Source organism: Grammomys surdaster, unplaced genomic scaffold (genome assembly GCF_004785775.1).
Source record: "Grammomys surdaster isolate TR1022 unplaced genomic scaffold, NIH_TR_1.0 205, whole genome shotgun sequence".
Lineage (NCBI taxonomy): Eukaryota > Metazoa > Chordata > Mammalia > Rodentia > Muridae > Grammomys > Grammomys surdaster.
The window spans coordinates 444233-464687 of NW_021604650.1; the positions used below are offsets into that span (position 1 = coordinate 444233).

A 20455-nucleotide genomic window follows, 5' to 3' on the forward strand; every position below is an offset into this window, starting at 1 on the left:
CAAAGTTATGAAGAGAAAGGATGGCATCCTATAGAAATGACAGATTTAGAGCATTTTAAAGAGGCCTTTTATATGATTTTATATGGGATGTACCCACTTTATATGAAATAAACTCTAGATAACTGGGCTCCTCAACATAGAATTATTCCCCATGATTGGAAGGGATTGTTGACAACTGTACTACAGGCCCATCCACAATGATTAACATGTTGGAGGGAAGAAACTGTGAATATTGAACAGTGAAATAGAGTGAGGGGAATGAACTTAGTCAAAGACCAGTTAGTTGCTAGGCAAAGGGTGGTACTCTGATATACAAGAACAGATTCAATCTGATGATGCTACTATAGAACAATGTCCCTTAGTGGCTTTAAGAGCTCAGGAAAAAGTTGAGGAGGCTGGGAAAAGGTCCACCTCATTTACAAAGATTATGCAAGGCTCCTGAGAAACCATCACTGATTTTTTTTTTACAAAGATTAGTCTTAGCTATAAACAAAACTATATCAAATCCTGATGAGAGACAGATATTGATAGAGACCTCAGAGTATAAAAGTATTAATATTGAATGTAAAAGTGTTATTAGACCATCAAAGGCATGAGCAGTGCCAATGGATGAGTGGATAAGGGATACAACCAGTATAACATGTACCATGTAATATCATAGGTCAAGCTATATCTACAGATCTCTGATATCAAAATGTCTAGTGCTTCAATTACAGGAAATACGGTCATTTGCAAGGAGATTGTGACAAAGCCACCAAAGATCTCAGATCTCAAAATGTCCCTTCTTTTAATTGTGGGAAATATGGTCACTGCAATAAAATTGTGAACAAGGCATTCTCTAGGGGCAGTGCTGTTTCTAAATCTAAACCATAAAGAATGCCTAGGCTTCCAACTGTATGCAGACAATATGGCAAGGTTTGTCATTGGACCAATGAGTGTCGGTCCAAAAAAAGATATCCAAGGCAATTTCTTGCCATTGGGAAATGAAATGGGGGCCTAGCTCGAGGCCTCTTGTGGGCCAAGGACTAACATGCAGACCAAAAACTCTCCACTCAGCATTGAAGATTTGATGCCGCTGTAGACTTGGCTATAGATAAACACTATCCCCAACAACTCAATGTTATAAAATAACTACTGGAGTTTATGCCCTTTTCCCTTCTGGGGAGGTAGAAATGATCTTGGGAAGAATTAGTTTGACTTTCCAAGAATTTACTGTATATCCAAGAATTATAGATGAGAATTTCAAATAAGAAATTAAAAATTATGGCCTATATAAAAAGAGAGATGCAGTTTAATGCAGGTGATAGGATTATTCGCCTGCTACTGTCCCCCTACATCAAAGGCAAGACCACTCCAGTAGCAAGAACAGGAGGGTTTAGGAATACTGGAAAACATGTGTTCTGGAAAACAGTAGTTAGTAATCAAAGGCCAAAATTAAAATTGCAAGCAAATGGTATTGACAAAGAAGGTTTGGTGGATCCGGGAGTGATGTAACTATCATTTCACAAAGATCTTGGAATTCAGAATAGCCACGTCAAAGGGTTTATGCATAGTTTCTAGGACTTTGAAAGTTATCTCAGATAAAACAAAGTGTGTGGTGGGTTAAATGTGTGGGATCAGAAGGTCAAATGGGAAAGTTAAGGCCTTATGTGGCTGACATAACCATAAATTTATAGGAAAGGGATCTTATACAACAGTAAGGTACTCAGATTAATATTCCTGCAATCCCAGACATAGCCCATGATGAAAGGAGGAGTAAAATGGTAGATGCTCCTAAGGAAGGTGTTGATATATGTCACCAAAAACAACCCTAGACTGGGACAGTTGTCCAAATACAAGACTGCCTTTGATCCAGATCTTGAGGCTGAGACATAGGCTTTTGATCTGGACCTTGAGGTGGACACACACTTTGATCCAGATCAACACAGACCTTTAATCCAGGGCTTGATGTATAGTGGTCATGCTTATAAAGATCTGTAATGAAAAGGAATTAAAGAAAAGCTTAGGTCCAGGCATAGTGGTACATGCCTTTAATCCCAGGACTCACAAGACAGAGGCATGCATATCTCTTGAGTTCAAAGTCAGTCTGCATAGCAAGTTCCAAGATAACCAAGCTTAGACAGAATTAAATCATTGAAAACAGAAAGCTGGTCAAGATGTAATAGAACAAAGGGACCAGGTTCCAGCCCCAGCAGGCAGCAGAACTTGGCAGCTCTGGCTTTAGAGTCCAGAATAGAAAGGATTACAGGATAATTGATGACACTGGTTAGCTGGAACTAAGAAATTAGTGGTGATTAAGCAGAGACCAGCATCACTGAGATCAAATCTTCTGGAAAGTGTATTCAGACAGAACAAAGAAGCTGTGTTCCAGAGAGAGACATCATGCTGACAGCCTGACTTGGTCGTGTGTGAGAATCACCCAGGCCATACTGGATTTGAAGTCATGAAGAACCCATGGAAAACAGCTGAGACTTAGCATTGTGAGAGATCAGGAAAAGCCATTGGTAAAGGTACAGCTTCAGTGGCAGTTGAAGACCCAGAACAGAAGTGATCATACAAAGAAATTGAGCCTTGGTACCATGAAGAGAGTCTATAAGAGGCTATTGGTGAAAGTGAAGCCTACTTGTAGAGGAAGACCCCAGTGTACTGAAGATGTCAGTATCATGGGATGACTACCAGCAACAGCAGTGGAGTCAACCAGAGGCTAGAGTACTGCAGAGAAAAGCACTGCAAAAATGACCCAAGCCATTTGGAGGAGCACAGAATATCTTGTGTGAATCCCAGACATTGGAACAAGAAGCTGTGAAGTTGAGGTTGCCTTAGGGACCCTAAGATGTTAGAGATTTCAGAGCCAGGGCATACCTGCCGAGGAAAGCTGCTAACAGGGAGTGGAACAAGCCCAAGAGAAAGAATTGTGTTGCAGTTTACAAAGATCAAAGGAATTGGACATCAGACATGGAGACACAGATTTTGAAGTTTTCTTACCTGGGTTTTGGTCTTGCTTTGGTCCAGTATTTCCTTACTATGATATTTTAGAATGATAATATACATCCGGTGATGTTGGAAGTATGTGATCTGTTTTTTGATTTTGGTTTTAATGGGGAATTATAGTTAAGAGATTACATGAATATCAGAAGAGACTTTGAACTTTTGACTTTTAAACATTGTTGAGACTATGATAGACTACGGAATTTTTGAAGTTAGACTAATGCGTTTTGCATTATGTTATATCTACAAGCCTTTGCGGGCCAGGGAGTGCAATGTGGTGGTTTAAGTAGGTTTGACCCTCATAGACTCAGATGTCTGAATGCTTGACACACAGGGAATGGCGCATTAGGCCATTGTTGGAGTAGGTGTGGCCTTATTGGAAGAAGTGTGTCACTGTGGGGATGGGCTTTCCTCAAAGCTCTATGCTCAAGCTCTGCCCAGTTGGAAAGACTGACTCCTCCTGACTGCCTTTGATCAAGATGTAGAACTCTTGGTTCCTCCAACACTGTGTCTGCCTGCATGCTGCCATGCTTCCTTGCCATGATAGTGGACTAAACCTTGGAACTCTAAGCCAGCCTCAATTAAATGTTTTCTGTATAAAAAAAAATTAAAAAGAAGAAAGGAGAAAAACAAAATATAAAAGAAAGTGTTCTACCTAGCCAGGATTGCCACTAAACTGAAAAATGCCACCTAAAGATGAGCTTCCAACTACAAACAGCTCAGGGCAATCAAATTGCTGAGTTCATAGGAGATTGACGTGAGATGAACATTTGCGGATCAACAAAGGATCGGCAAGGTAACCTTTGCCATCAGGAAATGTCCTGGGGGCTCCCACAGGCCTGGATATCAAATCCAATCCAATCATTCCCTGTCAGAGAAACTCAACCATAGAACAATTAAAAGATTTAATGTCTGTTGTCAAAAACAACAGTGCCGTAGTTGTAATCAAAGAAATAACAGCTTCAGTAGATAAAATAAAAAAAATTCAGGAGAGACCAAAAACAAATATTTTGTCAAACTGCTATAAATAGTCACATTTATACAAATAAATGACATTGAAATTGAAGGTTAGTAGACACAGGAGCAGATGTAACAGGAATTTCACCAAAATATTGGCACCCAAATTAGCCTCTTCAGGAAATAAATATTCAGCTTCTAGAGATTAGAACTTTGTCTCAAACAAAACAACGTGCAAGATGGGTGAAGTGTACAGGGCCAGGAGGACAAAGAGGAAAATTAAAGCCATACGTGGCTAACACAACCATGAATTTATGGGGGCTTGATTTGTTGCAGCAATAGAAAGCTACAGAACTCTGAACTCAAAAGTACTTAATTCCGGGGCTGCCAGATACAACCAAGCTGGATATTATGGAACGCTTGGCAGAAATTGATTCATTGATGTAAACAGTTTACTGTGTTAAGTGTTAAAATTTTTCCTTTTTATTTAGACAAAAAAAGAAGGAATACAGGAATAATATAGGAATAAAGGGTGGTCATAAAACTACTACTAGCCAAAAAATCTAAAATTGGTATGGATCTTTGTATACTGATGCAGAATTGGGGTTGTGTTTGATTACATTGGTATAGAATGATGCAAAATTGAAGTTATATTTGGTTATACTGATATAGATTTTTATATATTGATACAAATTTAAAGTTATATTTAGTTATAACATACTATGTATCAACTCTTTTTTAGGTATTATACCTATGTAATTCTTAAAAATGAAATTTTTTTCTTTTTTTTCTTTCATTGAGTATTTTTTATTATGTTATCCCCTTTCCAGGTCTCCCCTCCAGAACCCCCTATCTCATTCTCCCTCCCCCTGCCTCTCCACCACCCACCCACCCACTCCTGCCTTTCCACCCTGGCATTCCCCTACACTGGGGCATCAAACCCCCTCAGGCCCAAGGGCCACTCCTCCCACTTATGTCCAACAAGGCCATCCTCTGACACATATGCAGCTAGAGTCACAGGTCCCTCCATGTGTATTCTTTGGCTGGTGGTCCAGTCCCCAGGAGCTCCAGGGAGTCTGGCCAGTTGACACTGTTGCTCCTCCCATGGGGCTGCAAACCGCCCCAGCTCCCTCAGTCCCTTCTCACCACTGTCACTCCTCCATCAGAGACCCCCACACACTCATTTACTATTGAAAGCTACTATTACAAATTGTTCAGGATAAATAAGAAATGAAAGCTAATAGTCAATAAAAAAACATGGTCATGTTAGATACTAATCTAGTTTATTACAGAAATATGTTACCAAGATTGAACCGATAGTAAATAGCTTGAAACAAACAATGTTTGCCTATTCAAATATTCTATAGATAGACAGTTTCCAAAAACCTCAGAGATCTACAAAATATGGCATTTAAAGACATTGTATTAATTTAAGGTTTTTGAGACATGTCAACTCCTAGCAGCACCCCCATACCACTTTAAAGATGATGACGTATATTGAAGAACCTCCATATGGAGTTTTCTTCAAATGTGGCAAAGCTAGCCATTGTGGGGTGTGGGGAGACTGCCCTTGGCTCAACTGCTGACAGTATGCTCTCCAAGCTATAGACAAGCAGGACACAAAGAAAGTCAACTGCTGAACTCTGCCAGGATAAGATAGGCAAGTCCTTTATAATTTCTGCTTCACAGAAAAATCTGTCAGCTATTCCATGTCAGTAGGTTGAAGAGATGTCTGTCCAACATTGCAGAGGACTCTTGAGTGGCTGTTGGGAAGCAACAATCTCTCTCATTTCTATAGTTTTGGAACCTTGCTCTCTACTTCCTGTTTGCTTAGGTAATATTTATGCTTCTCAGGTTTTTGAAGGGATTGAAGGTTAGATAGTTATAGTCTCACAATTAAGCTTACATTGTTTAGGATTTAAGAAAGTGTTTTTAGGTCTAGAAATATCTTCTTAGGTTGATAAATGCAAGTTATAATAGAAAGTTAGGTACAGAACTTTTGGACTCACCAAGATAGGACAGTAGAATACCTTCTCCAAAGTTGCCAAATACAAATGGACTGAACATTATGAATGCAATTCTTATACTAGATAGTATATAGTCTGTTGATGTTGGAGAAAGAGTCTTTTATTTAGACAAAAAGGGGAAATGTTACAGAATATTCGACTACACTGTGAACTCTGAGACTGTATACTGGAAAAATCTGTTTCTGTGGTGCAGCTCAGGCCTAGCACACACCTTTAATGCAAGAGCTTCTGTTTATTGTAAACAAGATTGAATAAAGTCAATCATAGGTCAAAAGGCAGATGGATCAAGAAATCAATTGACAGGGAGTGAACATAGGAAAACTTCATGGAGAGTGAGAGGAAGTCAGGAGGATGGGTAGAAAGATGCACAGGAAGTAGAAAAAAAAGACATTCCATCTGAAGGGCTTTTAAGACAGAGTGGAGAAAGAGAACTTTTTTTTTCCTTCTGAAATATTGGTTGAGAAGGAAGGTCATCTGGACACTTTCTCTGCCTCTCTGAGCTAGCAGTCTGTCACCACAGTGTATGGCTCCTGAGACTTCATTTGGTAAAAGAGAACATTTGGGATTTTGTTTTTAAAACAACATAGGGATATAACTTTAATTTTTTTCAAATTCCATTTTTAATGATAGTTCTTAAACACTTTAACCTCTCATGTAGCCCGCCACCCATCAGAAGTAGTGGAAAAGAAAGGATATAGGTTAAGTGGGGATATTTAGAAAGGTTCTTTGGAGCAACTCTTGTCTGTGTTGTCTGGAAAACAGCAGTTCAGTTCACAGGTTAGCAGGTAGTGGCAGCTTGATCCACTTGCAAACACTCCTAGATACACCATCAGTCCAGTTTGGTACAGTCAGGCTAGCAACAGCAGTGACCTAGCAGAGACAGCCAGGCCTCAGCTGAGTCAGCAGGAGGGACCAACAGGAACACCAGAAGTTCTTAGCTGTGCCTCTCTTAGGGAAACGGAGATCAGCGAAGAAGCGCGACCCACAGGCATTGCACAGTTAGCTGTACCAGCCAAGCTCTGTCTCCATTACTCCACGGAGTCCTATTTATGCCCTCCGAACATCACGTGTTCTCCACGTGCTGTGCCTCAGCATGAGAGCCTCCACAGAAGCAGCAACAAACTGCAGCACACCACCAGAAGCTTTTTGGTTTCTCTCTATGGAGCCTGGACAAATACAGCTCAACTACACAATGTGAGGCAGACCAACACGTGCGTGTCATTAGCAAAGAATCTTTCACGTGTCCTTTCACGTGCTTTAGCAAAACATCCTCTCTCCTGTGTCTGCCTCAGTGAAATGTTCCTTCACATGTTTGCTCCAGCAAAACACCATCTAACCAACTTTCCAAAGAACTGTCCACTTCAATAGGACATCACAGGGTTTGAGTTTCCAAATTTAAAAGGGGGGGCACTACTGAAATACCAATGATACTACCCTTAAAATGGTTGATTTAGAAAGCGCTTAACTAAGGAAAAATTACAAGTACTTGAGCAGCTGGTACAAGAGCAGCTGGAGGCTCCACTTACAGAAAAGTCTACCAGCCCATGGAATTCTCCTGTATTTGGGAAGGAAGAGGAGGAGGAAGTGGAAGAGGAAGAGGAAGAGGAGAAAGAGGAAGAGGAGGAGGGGGGGGAGGAGGAGGAAAGAAAGAAGAGGAGGAAGAGGAAGAGGAGGAGGAAGAAAAGAAATCAAGAAAATGGAGAAAGTAATTCAACTAATAGGTTTGTGTAGTGAAAATTTTGGTTTCTTTAAACAACACAGAAATGTTATAGGAATAGGTTTTTTATTTTAATCCCAGGTGTGGGATATGGGGCTGCTTTAGATTGTCCACAGAAGTTATGACTTGCCTCGTGCTCTAGCAGGGGCATGGATACGGGGGAAGTAGAGCTGTTTAGAAAGTTTCTTTGGAGCAACTCTTGTCTGTGTTGTCTGAAAAATAGCAGTTCAGTTCACAGGTTAGCAGGAAGTGGCAGCTTGATCCACTTACAAACACTCATGGATACACTAGCAGTTCAGATGAAGAGAGTTTCTCCAAGTGTATGATGTTGGCAATTCTGGGGACTCTTGAAAGGGCATATAAAAGCTAGAACCCCAAGAGGGGCTACTGCTGCTGCTGTTATTGTGGTTGTTCTGGTTTGTTGCAGTTGTGTAGGATGGACCTGAAATTAAATACCTTTTTGCTGGGAAGAGTGTCTGGAAAGGGAAGCTTATTGGCTATGCCTTCCAGGCCTCATTAGCACGGAGATCTCTGTCTTGAGCCTACCTTGACCAGAGGTGACATCTCTTTCCTATTATCTTGGTCTGAGATGCTAGGGATGCCTCATCTACATGTGGAGGGCTTGGGGCGTTGCCCTTATGTGACTGATGGCCACAAATCTATGGGAGGCTGTGGCTAGTGACAGGGGCCTGGTTGGTACCTAGGAGCAGGTGAAGCTCCTACCATCCCTTCAGGGTCTCCAGGGCTTCAAAGCCTTTATCGCAACCAAGGACCAGGCTCATAGTCCATTACCCCACACATTTTGTCAAGTGATCATGCACAAAAGATGAGAATAAATTCGATGGTGAAGATCAAACTTGCCCCAAGGAACTCAATGCCCTAATCAGCAGGAAGTAGTCTAACAATATCGACACCCCCTCTAGCCTTCTTTTTCTCCAACCTAGTGTTGGAGTTAGGAAGGGTAAAATAGGGATGGAGAAGGGTGTAACAAAAGGAATCTTTAAAGTAGCCAAAAGTCCAGCTACAAGTCCATTATAGCCTGAAACTTCTTTTCCTTCTTTATTACCTAAGGGATAGCCTATGAGAGTAATTAATTTAAAAATAAGCAAAGTTATTTTTTTAATGTATATTATTAAAAAGTAATACAAAATACACTATTATTAACTGTATATACTAGTATTAACTGTATTACATATTATATTATCACATATATAGAGTTATATAATATACATTATATACATATATGTATATCATATGTGTATATATGTGTATATATGATACACATATATTTATATATAATATGTACTATTCTATATTATAGTTTAATATATTATATACTATATAATGGTATAGTATATAATATATGTAGTATAATACATATGATAATATAATATATATTATTACATATATAGTATTGATATTATAATATTATGTATTAATATATCTGAGATATATTAATGCATAGTAATATATTTATATTATATTTAACAGATACATTGTATATCATATCTTTTATATATTACATATACAAAATTATATTTTTGTCTTTTATGTTGCTTGATATATTTATTATATTATTTATATTTATATTTTATGTACATATTTGTAAAATATTTATATAAAAATATAAAATATACAAAAAAATATTATCATTAAAATTTAATTTAAAATAACCCCATACACTTCAGTTCCAAAATCAGAGATGTATACAATCACTATGGTATTATTAGATTTTCCTTAATCTCTTAGTATAATTACTCTCAATATCCAGAAAGAGTTGCTTTACATATAGAAACTGCTGAATTTATTCCTTATAATTCAAAATTAGCCTTGTTATTCATGCATCTGCAACAGGCAATCAGAAATAGAAACTATCCATGATGTACACCCATATTCCATCTCATCCAGGCTTGCCAGGTCCATCAGCACAAGGAAATAAAGAAACTGATCAAGTAGTAACAAGAAATGTATTAGAATCCTCCAATTTTCATAAAAAGCATCATGTTTAAAGTAAAGGTTTTTTAAAAAATGTTTCTATCACCTGGCAACAAGTCAAGGAAGTTATAAGAAAATGTCCTACTTGTTCTTTGTGAATAACCAAACTCTATTACCGGCCAGAAGTAACCATAGGGCCACCAAAAGAAATGAAGTCTGGCAGATGGATGTGTTTTGTTTTGCAGAGTTTGGAAACCTACAGTTTGTATACCATACAATTGACACATATTCAGAGTTTTGATGGGCAATTGCTTTGAGTTCTGAAAAAGCCGACTCTGTAATTTCACATTCATTGTAAGTAACAGCTATTATGCAGATACCTGTAAAATGAAGACTGGCATTGTCTCTGCATATGTCTCCAGTAAAATAAAGCAGTTCTTTGCATATTATAATATACAGCAAAATTATGGGTACACCACAAAATTCTACAGGACAAAAGTTGATCAAATCGCACATTAAAATAAATGCCTATTAAACAAAAATGAAGAATAAAGACCCCAGAAATAGACTAAATAGTACTCTGTTAACTAAATTTTCTGAACATTAATGAGAGCAGAGCAACAGCAACAGAGAGACACTGGGTTATTAAAAACAAACAAAAAACTGTGGAATTAAATCACGCTATGTACTATAAGGATGTGTTCACATCAGAATGGAAACCCGCAAAAGTTTTGAATTGGGGACATGGATTTGTTTATATATTTATAGGAAATGAAAAGCTATAACTACCATAAAAACCTACAAAGAGTAGAATAGAGCAGGAGAGGTCTCCTGAAAACCTTGGCCACTGGCCTGAAAGCACTTACTTCATTGAAGATCTCTGTGTTTATAATTTCCCACTACAACCAGTATAGTTAAAAGCTTAAAACAGAAGGGGGGAAATGTAGTGACAATTTTGGAGTTTGGGTTTCTTTTTTAAAAAAACCACATAACTATTATAAGAATTTGTTTTTATTTTAATTTCAAGCGTGAGATACAGGGCTGCTTCTGATTGTCCACAGCAGCTGGCTATGATTTGCCTTGTGCTCTAGCAGGGCCGTGATTTTGCCAGCTGCGGATAGTTTCTGCAATTGTGTGATGTTTGGAATTCTGGGAACTTTTTAGAGTGTATATAAATTCTAGGGCCCCAAGAGGAGTGGTGGGTTGTTGTTGGTTGTTGATGATCATTATTAATCATTGTTGGTTGTGGTTTGTTAAGTAACCATTCCCAAAGAAGATATTAGATATCAATATTAGATATTGGAAGAAGAAATTAGATATCCTGATAGTGAAGATGAAACTTGCCCCAAGGAACTCAATGTCCCTAATCAGCAGGAAGTAGTCTAGTGATAAGTCTCCCCACTTTTGATCTCTGACTTTATTCAAGGATCTCTTTCCTCTCTCCTTCCTTCCCCCTTATCTAGTGTTAGGGGATTGAAATGGTAGAAAGGGGGTGTGAGAATGTTGAAAGAAAGAAGAACCCACAAAGTAGCAAAAGACAGCTACAGGGGCAATTCTGGACACAGGCTGCAGGAAAGAGGCTGGGATGGATAGATGGATGGATGGATGGATGGATGGATGGATGGATGGATGGATGGATTAGGTAAGATAGATAGATAGATAGATAGATAGATAGATAGATAGATAGATAGATGACAGACAGAGGAGATATATATATATATATATATATATATATATATATATATATATATATGTATCGGTCATATATCCTTTTCCTCCCTCAGATCCTTCCAGATCCTCCTGTCACCATTTTGATTAGGGTCCTAAATGGGAAAATGGCGACAGGAAGTATATGGGGCTGAGAAGAAAAGAGGAAAGGATCCCTTCTCTGCAGAAAGGTCTTAGCAAGGTCGGAGATGGAGCCCAAGAGAAAGCCTGCAGGACTCACAGATGCAAACCAAAGGCCTCAGCAGTGCCTTTCTGTGATTCCATTTTGAACCAGCAAGAACTGCCCAGGACACAAATTTCAAAAGGCACCAGATCACCTCTTCCCCATCTACCCACCCTACTCTTGGGTCCAGTCTCTTGAGATGGCCACTATGAGCAGTGATTCTAGACCACATTCAATTTTAAATTGTTTCACAACTCTCTATAAGCTCCCTCTACTTTCACCATCTGGTCCCTCAGCAAATCTCCGCTTCACTTTAATAAGTCCCAAGACCAGCTGAAACTATAAGGAATGAAATAAAGACCAGGAAAACACTTAGGGCAACTGTTCTTAAACTCTGGGTCATGATCCCTTTGGGGGTTCAAACGTCCTTTTCACGGGGGTTACCTAAGAGCATCACAACAGTAGCAAAATTATGAAGTAGCAACAAAAATAATTTTATAGTCGAGGTCACTACAACATGAGGAACTGTATGAAAGGGTTGCAGCATTAGGAAGGCTGAGAACCACTGACGTAGGATAAGGCAGCCTAGAGCACATTGGGATACCTGGAAGACAACGGCTTTCAGTTTGGGCAGGAAGATGACAAAGATCATAAAGAAGTGGAGAGTATAATGTGGGAACAACATGAACCAGGTGGAGTGAGCAATGGTCCTGGTGTCTCCGGGTGATGAAGGATGCTAAATGATTGGCATCAAACACAGAGATTGAAAGGGATTTTAGGAACACCCTAAATTCCTGTCATTCTTAAAATGCTGGACACCTGGTACTTTCTAATAAACAAATAAAGGTCCAGGAATGTCTTCTTGCTAAAGGATGGTGACTGAGGATAGCAGTGGTTGCCCATCCTTCTGTTTACTCTGCTCATTTCTAATCACTATTTCAGTAGCATATCCATCCACTCTTACTTGGGGGAGCCAGGTGGACCACGCAGTCATCTTCCACATAGATGGCCCAGTGTTCATAGCCAATTCGAAAAATCTCAATCAGGTCTCCAGGTCTGGGTTTTGGATTGCCCTGTGATGGGAAGAAAGAAAGAGACAGATAAACTGCACATGTCCGTGATATGTAGAACCCCTCTCTGTGGCCCATCACTTGACAAAAAGAAATCCAATCTGAACCCTCTTCACCAGAATACCACAGGATGTCTCCCACCCTGTCACAATATTGGGGTGTCAGTGCTAGTGATCAGCATGCTGACTCTCAGCTCTGAATGTGTCAACACATTCTCTGTACTCAAAAGCCCTACCATTCACCCAGCAGTAAGAGATGTACCAGAGTCCCTGGGAACCTCTGAAATGTGTATGCCATCCTTGCACACATCTTCCAGTGCAGCTGAGATGTGTGGCCTTCTCAAGGTCCTCTTTAGCTATCTCTTAGTATACATTCCTGACTGGCTAGTTGGGCTATTGCCTAACCCAGTCAGTACTGCAACTTTGGGCCATGCTTCTGTGCCACTGAAATAATCATTGCCTTCAGAAACATCACTGGGAATAGAACCATGCTCCAAATAAGTCCCTCTGATGCCATGGTCCACAGACCCTCTAGTGAGTCCCATACACCTAGGGCACTTTGAAGCACAACAGATGTCCACAGTTCTTTCAGGGAGCCTGCAATCCAGAGTCCATCTTGAACTTTAATATTTCTCTGTGTAGGAGCTAGAGAGACGGCTCGGCAGTTAAGAGCACTTACTGCTCTTTCAAAGGACCCAGGTTCTGTTCACAGTATCCACATAGTAGCCCACAACTGTCTATAACTCCAATACCTATTTCTGGCATCCCTGAGTCTAAAGCACTTACAAGGGCACTAGGCACACACAAGAAACAGGCATAAATGCAGACAAACAATCATATCCATAAATAAAAATAAAATTTAAAGAAATACTTTGTTCACAGGGTTAGAGAGATGGGTCAGAGGTTAAGAGTACTCGGCACTTACAGTAGACCCAGGTTCAATTCCCAGAATCTACACAGAGCCTTGTAACTATCCATAACTTCAGCTCCAGAGCGTCCAATGCCTTTTCTGGCCTCCGTGAGTATCAGGCACATGCACGGTACACATACAAGTGAGCAGACAAAATAACCATACACATAAAGTCAATCATTTTTTTTTTCAGTTAAAAGGAAGTACTCCACAGTGTCTCGCATGTTTTCAGTCAGATTTTCAGACCGTATAACGTGCTATCTAGGCAGTCTCTCCGAGCTTTATCTTGATTTTGGCGGGAGAGAATATTTTAAGACCTACACATCTGTTCTGCAAACGCTGTTCCCTGGAGGAATGTCTTTTTCTAGGCACAAGGCATACAGTCTACACCACAGTGCTTCACTGAAGGAACCAGAGCTGAGGGATACAAAGAGCTTTACAAGCTTGCTTACTAACAAGTCCCAGACAGAACTAGTTATTTCCCAACAAAACCAGTTCTCCTTTTCTACCTGAAGAAGAAATGCAGTGACAAGTAACTGGCCACTAGAGGGCAGCCAAAACCAGGCTTCACATCCAGAAAGCCGATTCCTACTGTAAAATTAAAAATGGGTTTCAGTGATTCCATTAAATCCCTTCCCTCAGAGCTACGGAAACCCTATGAAGGAGGAGGAGGAAAGAGTGTAAGAGTCAGCAGGTATAGAGCACAACAGGAGAACAATTGAGCGAAGGTCATATGAACTCACAGAGACTACAGCAGCAAGCACAGGAACAACACAGGTCCGCACCAGACCCTCTGCATACATACCGTGGTTTCCAGTTTAGCATGTTCATGGGACTACTGAGTGTGTGAAAGAGTAGGTCTCTGATTCCTGTGCCTTCTTTTGGGCTCTTCCCCTCTGCTGGCTTGTCTTGTGCAACATTAGATTTGACAGGGTGGTGTTTTGTTTTATCTTATTATATTTTATTTTGTTATGTTTTATTGTTATCTATTAGAAGCCTGTTTTTTTATTTAATGAAATACAAAAAAAAAAAGAGTGGATTCAGATGGGAGGAGACTGGAGGTGAAAAGGAACTGGAAGTCAAGGAAGGGAAACCGTATTCAGGATATAGTGTAAGAGGAAATAACCTAGTTTTGATAAAAGGAAAAAAACTTTTTAAAAGAAAATGTTTAAAAATATGGATTTCATGATCCATGACCTCCCCCTAAATACAATTACAGAGATGTTGGTTACCTCCAAATTATGTGTGCCTTTACCTCACCCTTAGAATTACATGCCATACAGGTCACTGTGGCTCTTAGGCATCAAGCTGGAAAGGGCTGTTGGTGGTTTACTTCATTTAAAAGCTTGCACAGTGCCTTCTGGTATGAAAAGTAATCCTTTTCAGGAGGAGGCTTTCAGATCAGATCTTGAGTGAAAAGCTACAAAGGTCACTTTCCTAAACCAGCATAATCACTGGTCACATTTTAAATTATACCCACAGACAAGTGTTCTCATCCATCATCAAGGAAATGTCTCTTTTCAACACAAGGAAACCATCACAGAAAACTATAACTGATCAGAATGTAGCATTGTAGAGATACATCTACAACAGATACATCTACAGTACAAGTCCTGCACCTAATGCTCAGAATCATAATCTCACCAACATAGCTGCTGAAACATGACCTGAACAAGGAGGGCCCCAATAGCAAACTAATGTGCAAAAGAAAAGCCCAGGAGACTTCAACCCAGGCAAAGAACCACATGCAAGTAAGGAATACTGAGACAGGAGGAAAGAGTCTTCCCCAAGGAAGAGTATCATAATTCATCATCCAATCCCAAATAGTCAGCCTTGAAAGCATATGCATACAAGTAACATTACACAGACTAGGCAAGTTGTACTATATATTTAGGAATGAATATATTTGCATCTATATAACAATAGCTAAAGAAAATGAGGCCATGAATTTGAAAGAGTGAAGGAGGGGGAATATGGGGGATCTTAGAGGGAGGAAAGAGAAGGGGAAGTGATGTAATTATAATCTCAAAAATTAAAATGTATATATACACACACACACAAGGATTTTACTTTCCTTGGTTGTGGGACCAGAAAGGCAGGTAGATATGCCCTTCCCTAAAGCACAAGAGGAAATAGTATATGAGGGAAATGAGAGCTGAGGGCTGTGAGAACACCGTATAAGACACAGTCCAGAGTGTGGGGAAGCTCAGAGTGCTGGAAAGATCAAGCCAAGAGCAGAGGGGGCACTTTGAAAAAAGAGTAAGTGGCAAATTAATAAGATTTCCTTTATGAGCTGTGCATGATGGTACAGGCCTTTAATCTCAGCACTCAGGAGGCAGAACTCTGTGAGTTCAAGGTCATCCTGGTCTACAAAGCAAGTCCAGAATAACCAGGACTTTTAGACAGAGAAACCTAGTCAGAGAGAGAGAGAGAGAGAGAGAGAGAGAGAGAGAGAGAGAGAGAGAGAGAGGAGAGAGGAGAGAGGAGAGAGGAGAGATTCTCTTTGTGAGTTAACATTATCAGGATCATTTTCAGCCAAATGCCTTTATACTGATAAATGGTGAAGGGATTGGGCAGCAGTATTTCCTTTACACTTGTGAGTTTATGTGTACCTACTGGACTGTATGTGCACCATGTGCATGCAGTGCCTGCAGCAGCCAAAGAGGGAGCTGAGTCTCCTGGAATAGGAACAGGCAGTTATGAGACACATAGTATGGATTCTAGGAACTGAACCTGGATCATCTGCAAGGGTAACAAGTGCTCTTAACCACTGAGACATTTTTCCAGCCCCCACAAGAGTATTTTTAAATATCTATAAGGAAGTCTATATTTCTGATATTTTTATGTTTGTCTTTTAAAAATCAACACAAGTTCAAAACTTTCATATACTGATGCAGGTGAAGATTTGAATTGCTTTTAGTTCTATATAGGCTGTTGAATCGTAGATTTTCTATTTTTCCCTTTGCACACACATAAGAGAATTTATTGGATGTAATGTACTTGAGTGGATGTATATACACCAAGCTGAGGTCATTTCTGTTGTTCTATATATGTGACATACAGAAGCATTTTGGCCTACTGTCATTGACACTGCAGCCTAAAAGCCATTAATAATCTAAGTCTTGACACTGGGCAGGAAGAGGAAGGAAGGGAGGAAGAAGATAAGGAAGAGGTAGGAGATCATATAGAAGGATGTTGGGGAGGGCAGGGAAGAGTAGGGAGCAATAAAAGCAGGGAGGAAAGAGGCCTCTGTTGTCGCCAGGGGATGAAGAATGAGCACATGTATGAAGACAGACACAGAAAGTCTATGTAATTGACCTCTGCTGTTTCTGGCCCTGACCGGTGTGGGAAGGCTGGCAACAGTGGTATGTGGCAAGTTTTACTGAGTCTGTCAGCAGGGCTTCTCCAGGTAAGCTACTATGTCACCTCTGAACCAACCACTAACTATGTCACTGAACCCAAGCACAAACTTGAGGACCTGAGAGTCCTGCCCTGTGATACTCCCCTCCATCCAGACTGTTGAGCCACTAAGTGTCAAGAAATGCTCTCTTTAGGAACCTTCTTCCCTACCAGCAAAAACATCGTGATTTCTGGGACAACCTAGCTGTTTCATTCCCACTGGTGGCACAACAAACACCATGGCCATGAGCAATAAGGATCCTGGTTGACCTGTCCTGGAACAGATGCCTGGATGGGACCAGCACAGTGCACACTGACCAAGTCTACACCAGAAGACGAGCTAACGGAATCCCACTTCAAGTACCAAGGATGCTGAACAAGTCTTGTGTCCCAGGAAACAAAGTCAAGAAGGAGAAGAAAAAAACCTGAGAACTTTAAGGCATTGTCTTGAATTGTTGGAGAGAAAAGTTAATGGCTAAGAGCATTCCCCAGTCTCCCAGAGGACCCAGGTTCAGTTCCCAGCATTCACATGGCAGCTCACATGGTAACTCCAGTTTGGGGTATACAATGCCCTCTTCTGGCCTCTATGGGCACTACAAGCATGTGGTACACATATATACATGCAGATAAAACCCCTATGCTCATTAAACAGATAGTTTTATTGTGTTTGGGGGAGTTTTGTGTTTTCATTTGCAACTTTGTCACTAAGACAGTTTAGTAGAGTGGAAAGTAAAGTCTAGTAAAGTGGAATTATTCACGGTAAATTCAAGGTCCCTTTCCTTAAGCTCTCTCATTCCCCAAATTTTTGTGCACAGCAGGAACTTGTATCTACCCTCCCAAGTGGCCTCCAACCCCAACCAACACTCCAGTGTTCGATTTCTGAGTAGTTTACCCTGACTCTGTCTGATTCCACCCCGCTCTGAAATACACTGTTATTTCAAACCCCTTCAGGCTTCTGCTGCTTATTTCCTTGGCACAAGCTGGTAACTCAGCTCTGGGCCTTCTCCCAGAAACAAGTGGGCATAGAGCAAGGAAGTGGGAAGAAAGTTTTGTTCTTGCCTTGGGCATGTGGCAGGTGGCGAGAACAAGGCTACAGCAAGAGTGTCACTTTCCTCTAGGAGAACAAACCCAAGATGCTAGGTCCATTAATAAAGCACATTAACTCTTTAGCTCGTATGTGACCAGACATCAGAATAGTCATGGGGAGCTGGGAGCGAGAGATCATCACTTAGGAATGTGAGAAGAAGCTTCCAAAAGAGAAACAGAGATGGGGGAGGAGGGGAGGGGCATCTGTACTAAAGATTCTTCAAGGCAAATGAGGAAATTTCATGGTTACAGGGAATTAAAATGCAAACCAGAGCCAAATTATCTTGGGATGCTTTTAGTCCCTTTGGAAACCCAGCCAGTGTCTGACCTAAGGTCCTTGTAGCTATCAAAACCTTACAGCGGACTCTTCACAGAACTAGCTTCTACCCATCCAAATGCTGAGACTGTTGTCAGACAGCATCTGAAGCCTCTCCCACTCCAAGGCCTGATGCTACCCCTTCCCCATGTTGAAGAGGCTCTCCCTCCTCCTAATAAAGGTCTTGAGGAGGGGCAGGGTAATCTCGTGTCATTTTTCTCTTTTCTTTTCAGTTCTAACAATTTTAAAATGTGTCTAACTTAAATGTATGCTAAATGTGCCTCAGGAAAAGCTACTTGAAAACCACAGAACCAATATCTCATGTCGGTGCAGAGATTTATTACACACAGAGTGGAATACAATGCAGTGAGCAATGACCAGGAAACTACAACACTTATCCTATCAGTTCCTGGGAGACGCACCTCAGCTGCTTGACTTTTTTGTGTGCCTTCGATCTCTGAATTTGATGTTGGAACCAGCTCTGTCCTCTTCTTGCTGAGTGTGAGCTCCAAATTAATTTCTGGCTTCTCTCTATAAAATGATTTTGCAATCACATTATAAACATCATTCCACAGCTGTTGGAAAGTCTGTGTGACCGATCAGATCTGTGCTTGTAAGACACTTTTCAGTTTTGTCATTGAAAGAGATATCACTCTCACGCATGCAAACTTGATTCCATGAAGACATTCGACTTCACCCAGTACAACTGCTTCCCCCTGGTTTTCCCCAATTGCTTAAAACTGAGTGTAGCACAAGGTGTGTGCATTTTGCACTGCACTGTGAACTTATTCCCAAATAAATGCTATTGTTCATTCTCCCTGCCCGCTCTGGTCAGAGCTTTCTGATTATTTTCTAATTTGCACATTATTCTTTTCAAATCTCTTGATACACACTGATTTTAAAAGGAGAGAAGACAGTACATAATAGATTATAATAAAATGCAAAAAGCCTCAAACCTCCTCCTCTCCTTGCCCCAACCTCATGTCCAGGCACAAGCCTCCTAAATTTTTCGTTGGTTTGTACTCCTACAAACCTCATTCAACTTTCATGGGTGTGGAGAGTGGTCTTATGGGTAAAACCAAGATATGCCAACGGCCATCAGGTCTGCAGCCTACTTCAATCTTACCCAGGAGGTGCTACTCACTCAGAAACCACCTGGAGGCGGCGGGTTAGGGGCACTGGGACGGTGTTCTGCAGAACTAGTATCTAAGTCAGATCTTCAAAAAGACTTCTGGCACCAAAAGCCCCAGTCCTCATAGTAAGGATCTTACCCCTGCCGCAAGCTTCGGGCCTGTTCTACTCGGCGGTCTTGCAGGAGTTGCTTCGGCAAGAACTGGACCAACAGCGCTTGAGAACTTGCTGAGTCTAATTCAAGAGGGAAGGGGTGTGATTTAATACACAACTGCCTTCTATGAGGAAAGGAATGAGCTCCATGAAAGACCAACTCGAGCCAAAAGTGAACCGCATGTTCTGATTTAGAATGGTGTCTAAAGCCAGGTGTGGTGGTGAATGACTCTAATCCCACCATTCTGAAGGCGTAGAGGCAGACGCATTTCTGTGAGTTCCAGGCCAACCTGATCTACATATTAGAGTTTGAGGCCAGCGAGGGCAACATAGCAAAACCCTGCCTCAAATAAATAAATAAATAAATAAATAAATAAATAAATAAATAAATAAATGTGTGTGTGTGTGCGCGCGCGCGCGTGTGTTAAATAAGAATTAGAACTGTGTCGGTTCCTGCTTTGCCCTCCATAAAATTTGTATGAGGGCTATCTAGATGAAAGCAACTGCTAAGCCATTTCTGGCAGGGGCCAATCGCTAGGAACCACCCCAAAAGTCTTCGAGGGAGACACCCCACTCCTGGGGCAGACCTGAGTGGGGTACAGTTGACTGTCCAGTTGTAGATTCGGTGTCACTTGACTCGGTACTTGTGGTCCTCGAGATCTGCTTGGGCCGTGGCCATGGGACCCTAGAAAGGCGGATCCCGTACTCCCCGCTGGCTGCTGGGCTCAGGCCCATCCCGCTGTGGCCAGCGGGGACAACGTGCCTACAGAGAGGCGCGGACCGGGGTCCGCGGAGCCCCGGGATCATAGGCGCAGGGGCCAGCAGGGCTAGAACTGGAAGTGAGCGAGGTGGGGCACCGCCTCCAGGGAGCGCGCG

At 41.0% G+C, this 20455-nt stretch overlaps 1 protein-coding gene across 1 annotated transcript in view; it reads right to left on the reverse strand.

The window, feature by feature from the left end:
- Plaat5 (phospholipase A and acyltransferase 5) overlaps positions 1-20455 on the reverse strand; it is a 30094-nt gene extending 9639 nt beyond the window's left edge. Inside the window, exons 1-4 of the mRNA XM_028771272.1 lie at positions 20167-20455; positions 19567-19660; positions 18718-18826; positions 12480-12588 (exon numbers count right to left, since the gene is read on the reverse strand). Coding sequence (XP_028627105.1) covers positions 12480-12588; positions 18718-18826; positions 19567-19660; positions 20167-20386 — 532 coding nt within the window. The 5' untranslated portion in view covers positions 20387-20455. The remainder of the gene's footprint in view (positions 1-12479; positions 12589-18717; positions 18827-19566; positions 19661-20166) is intronic.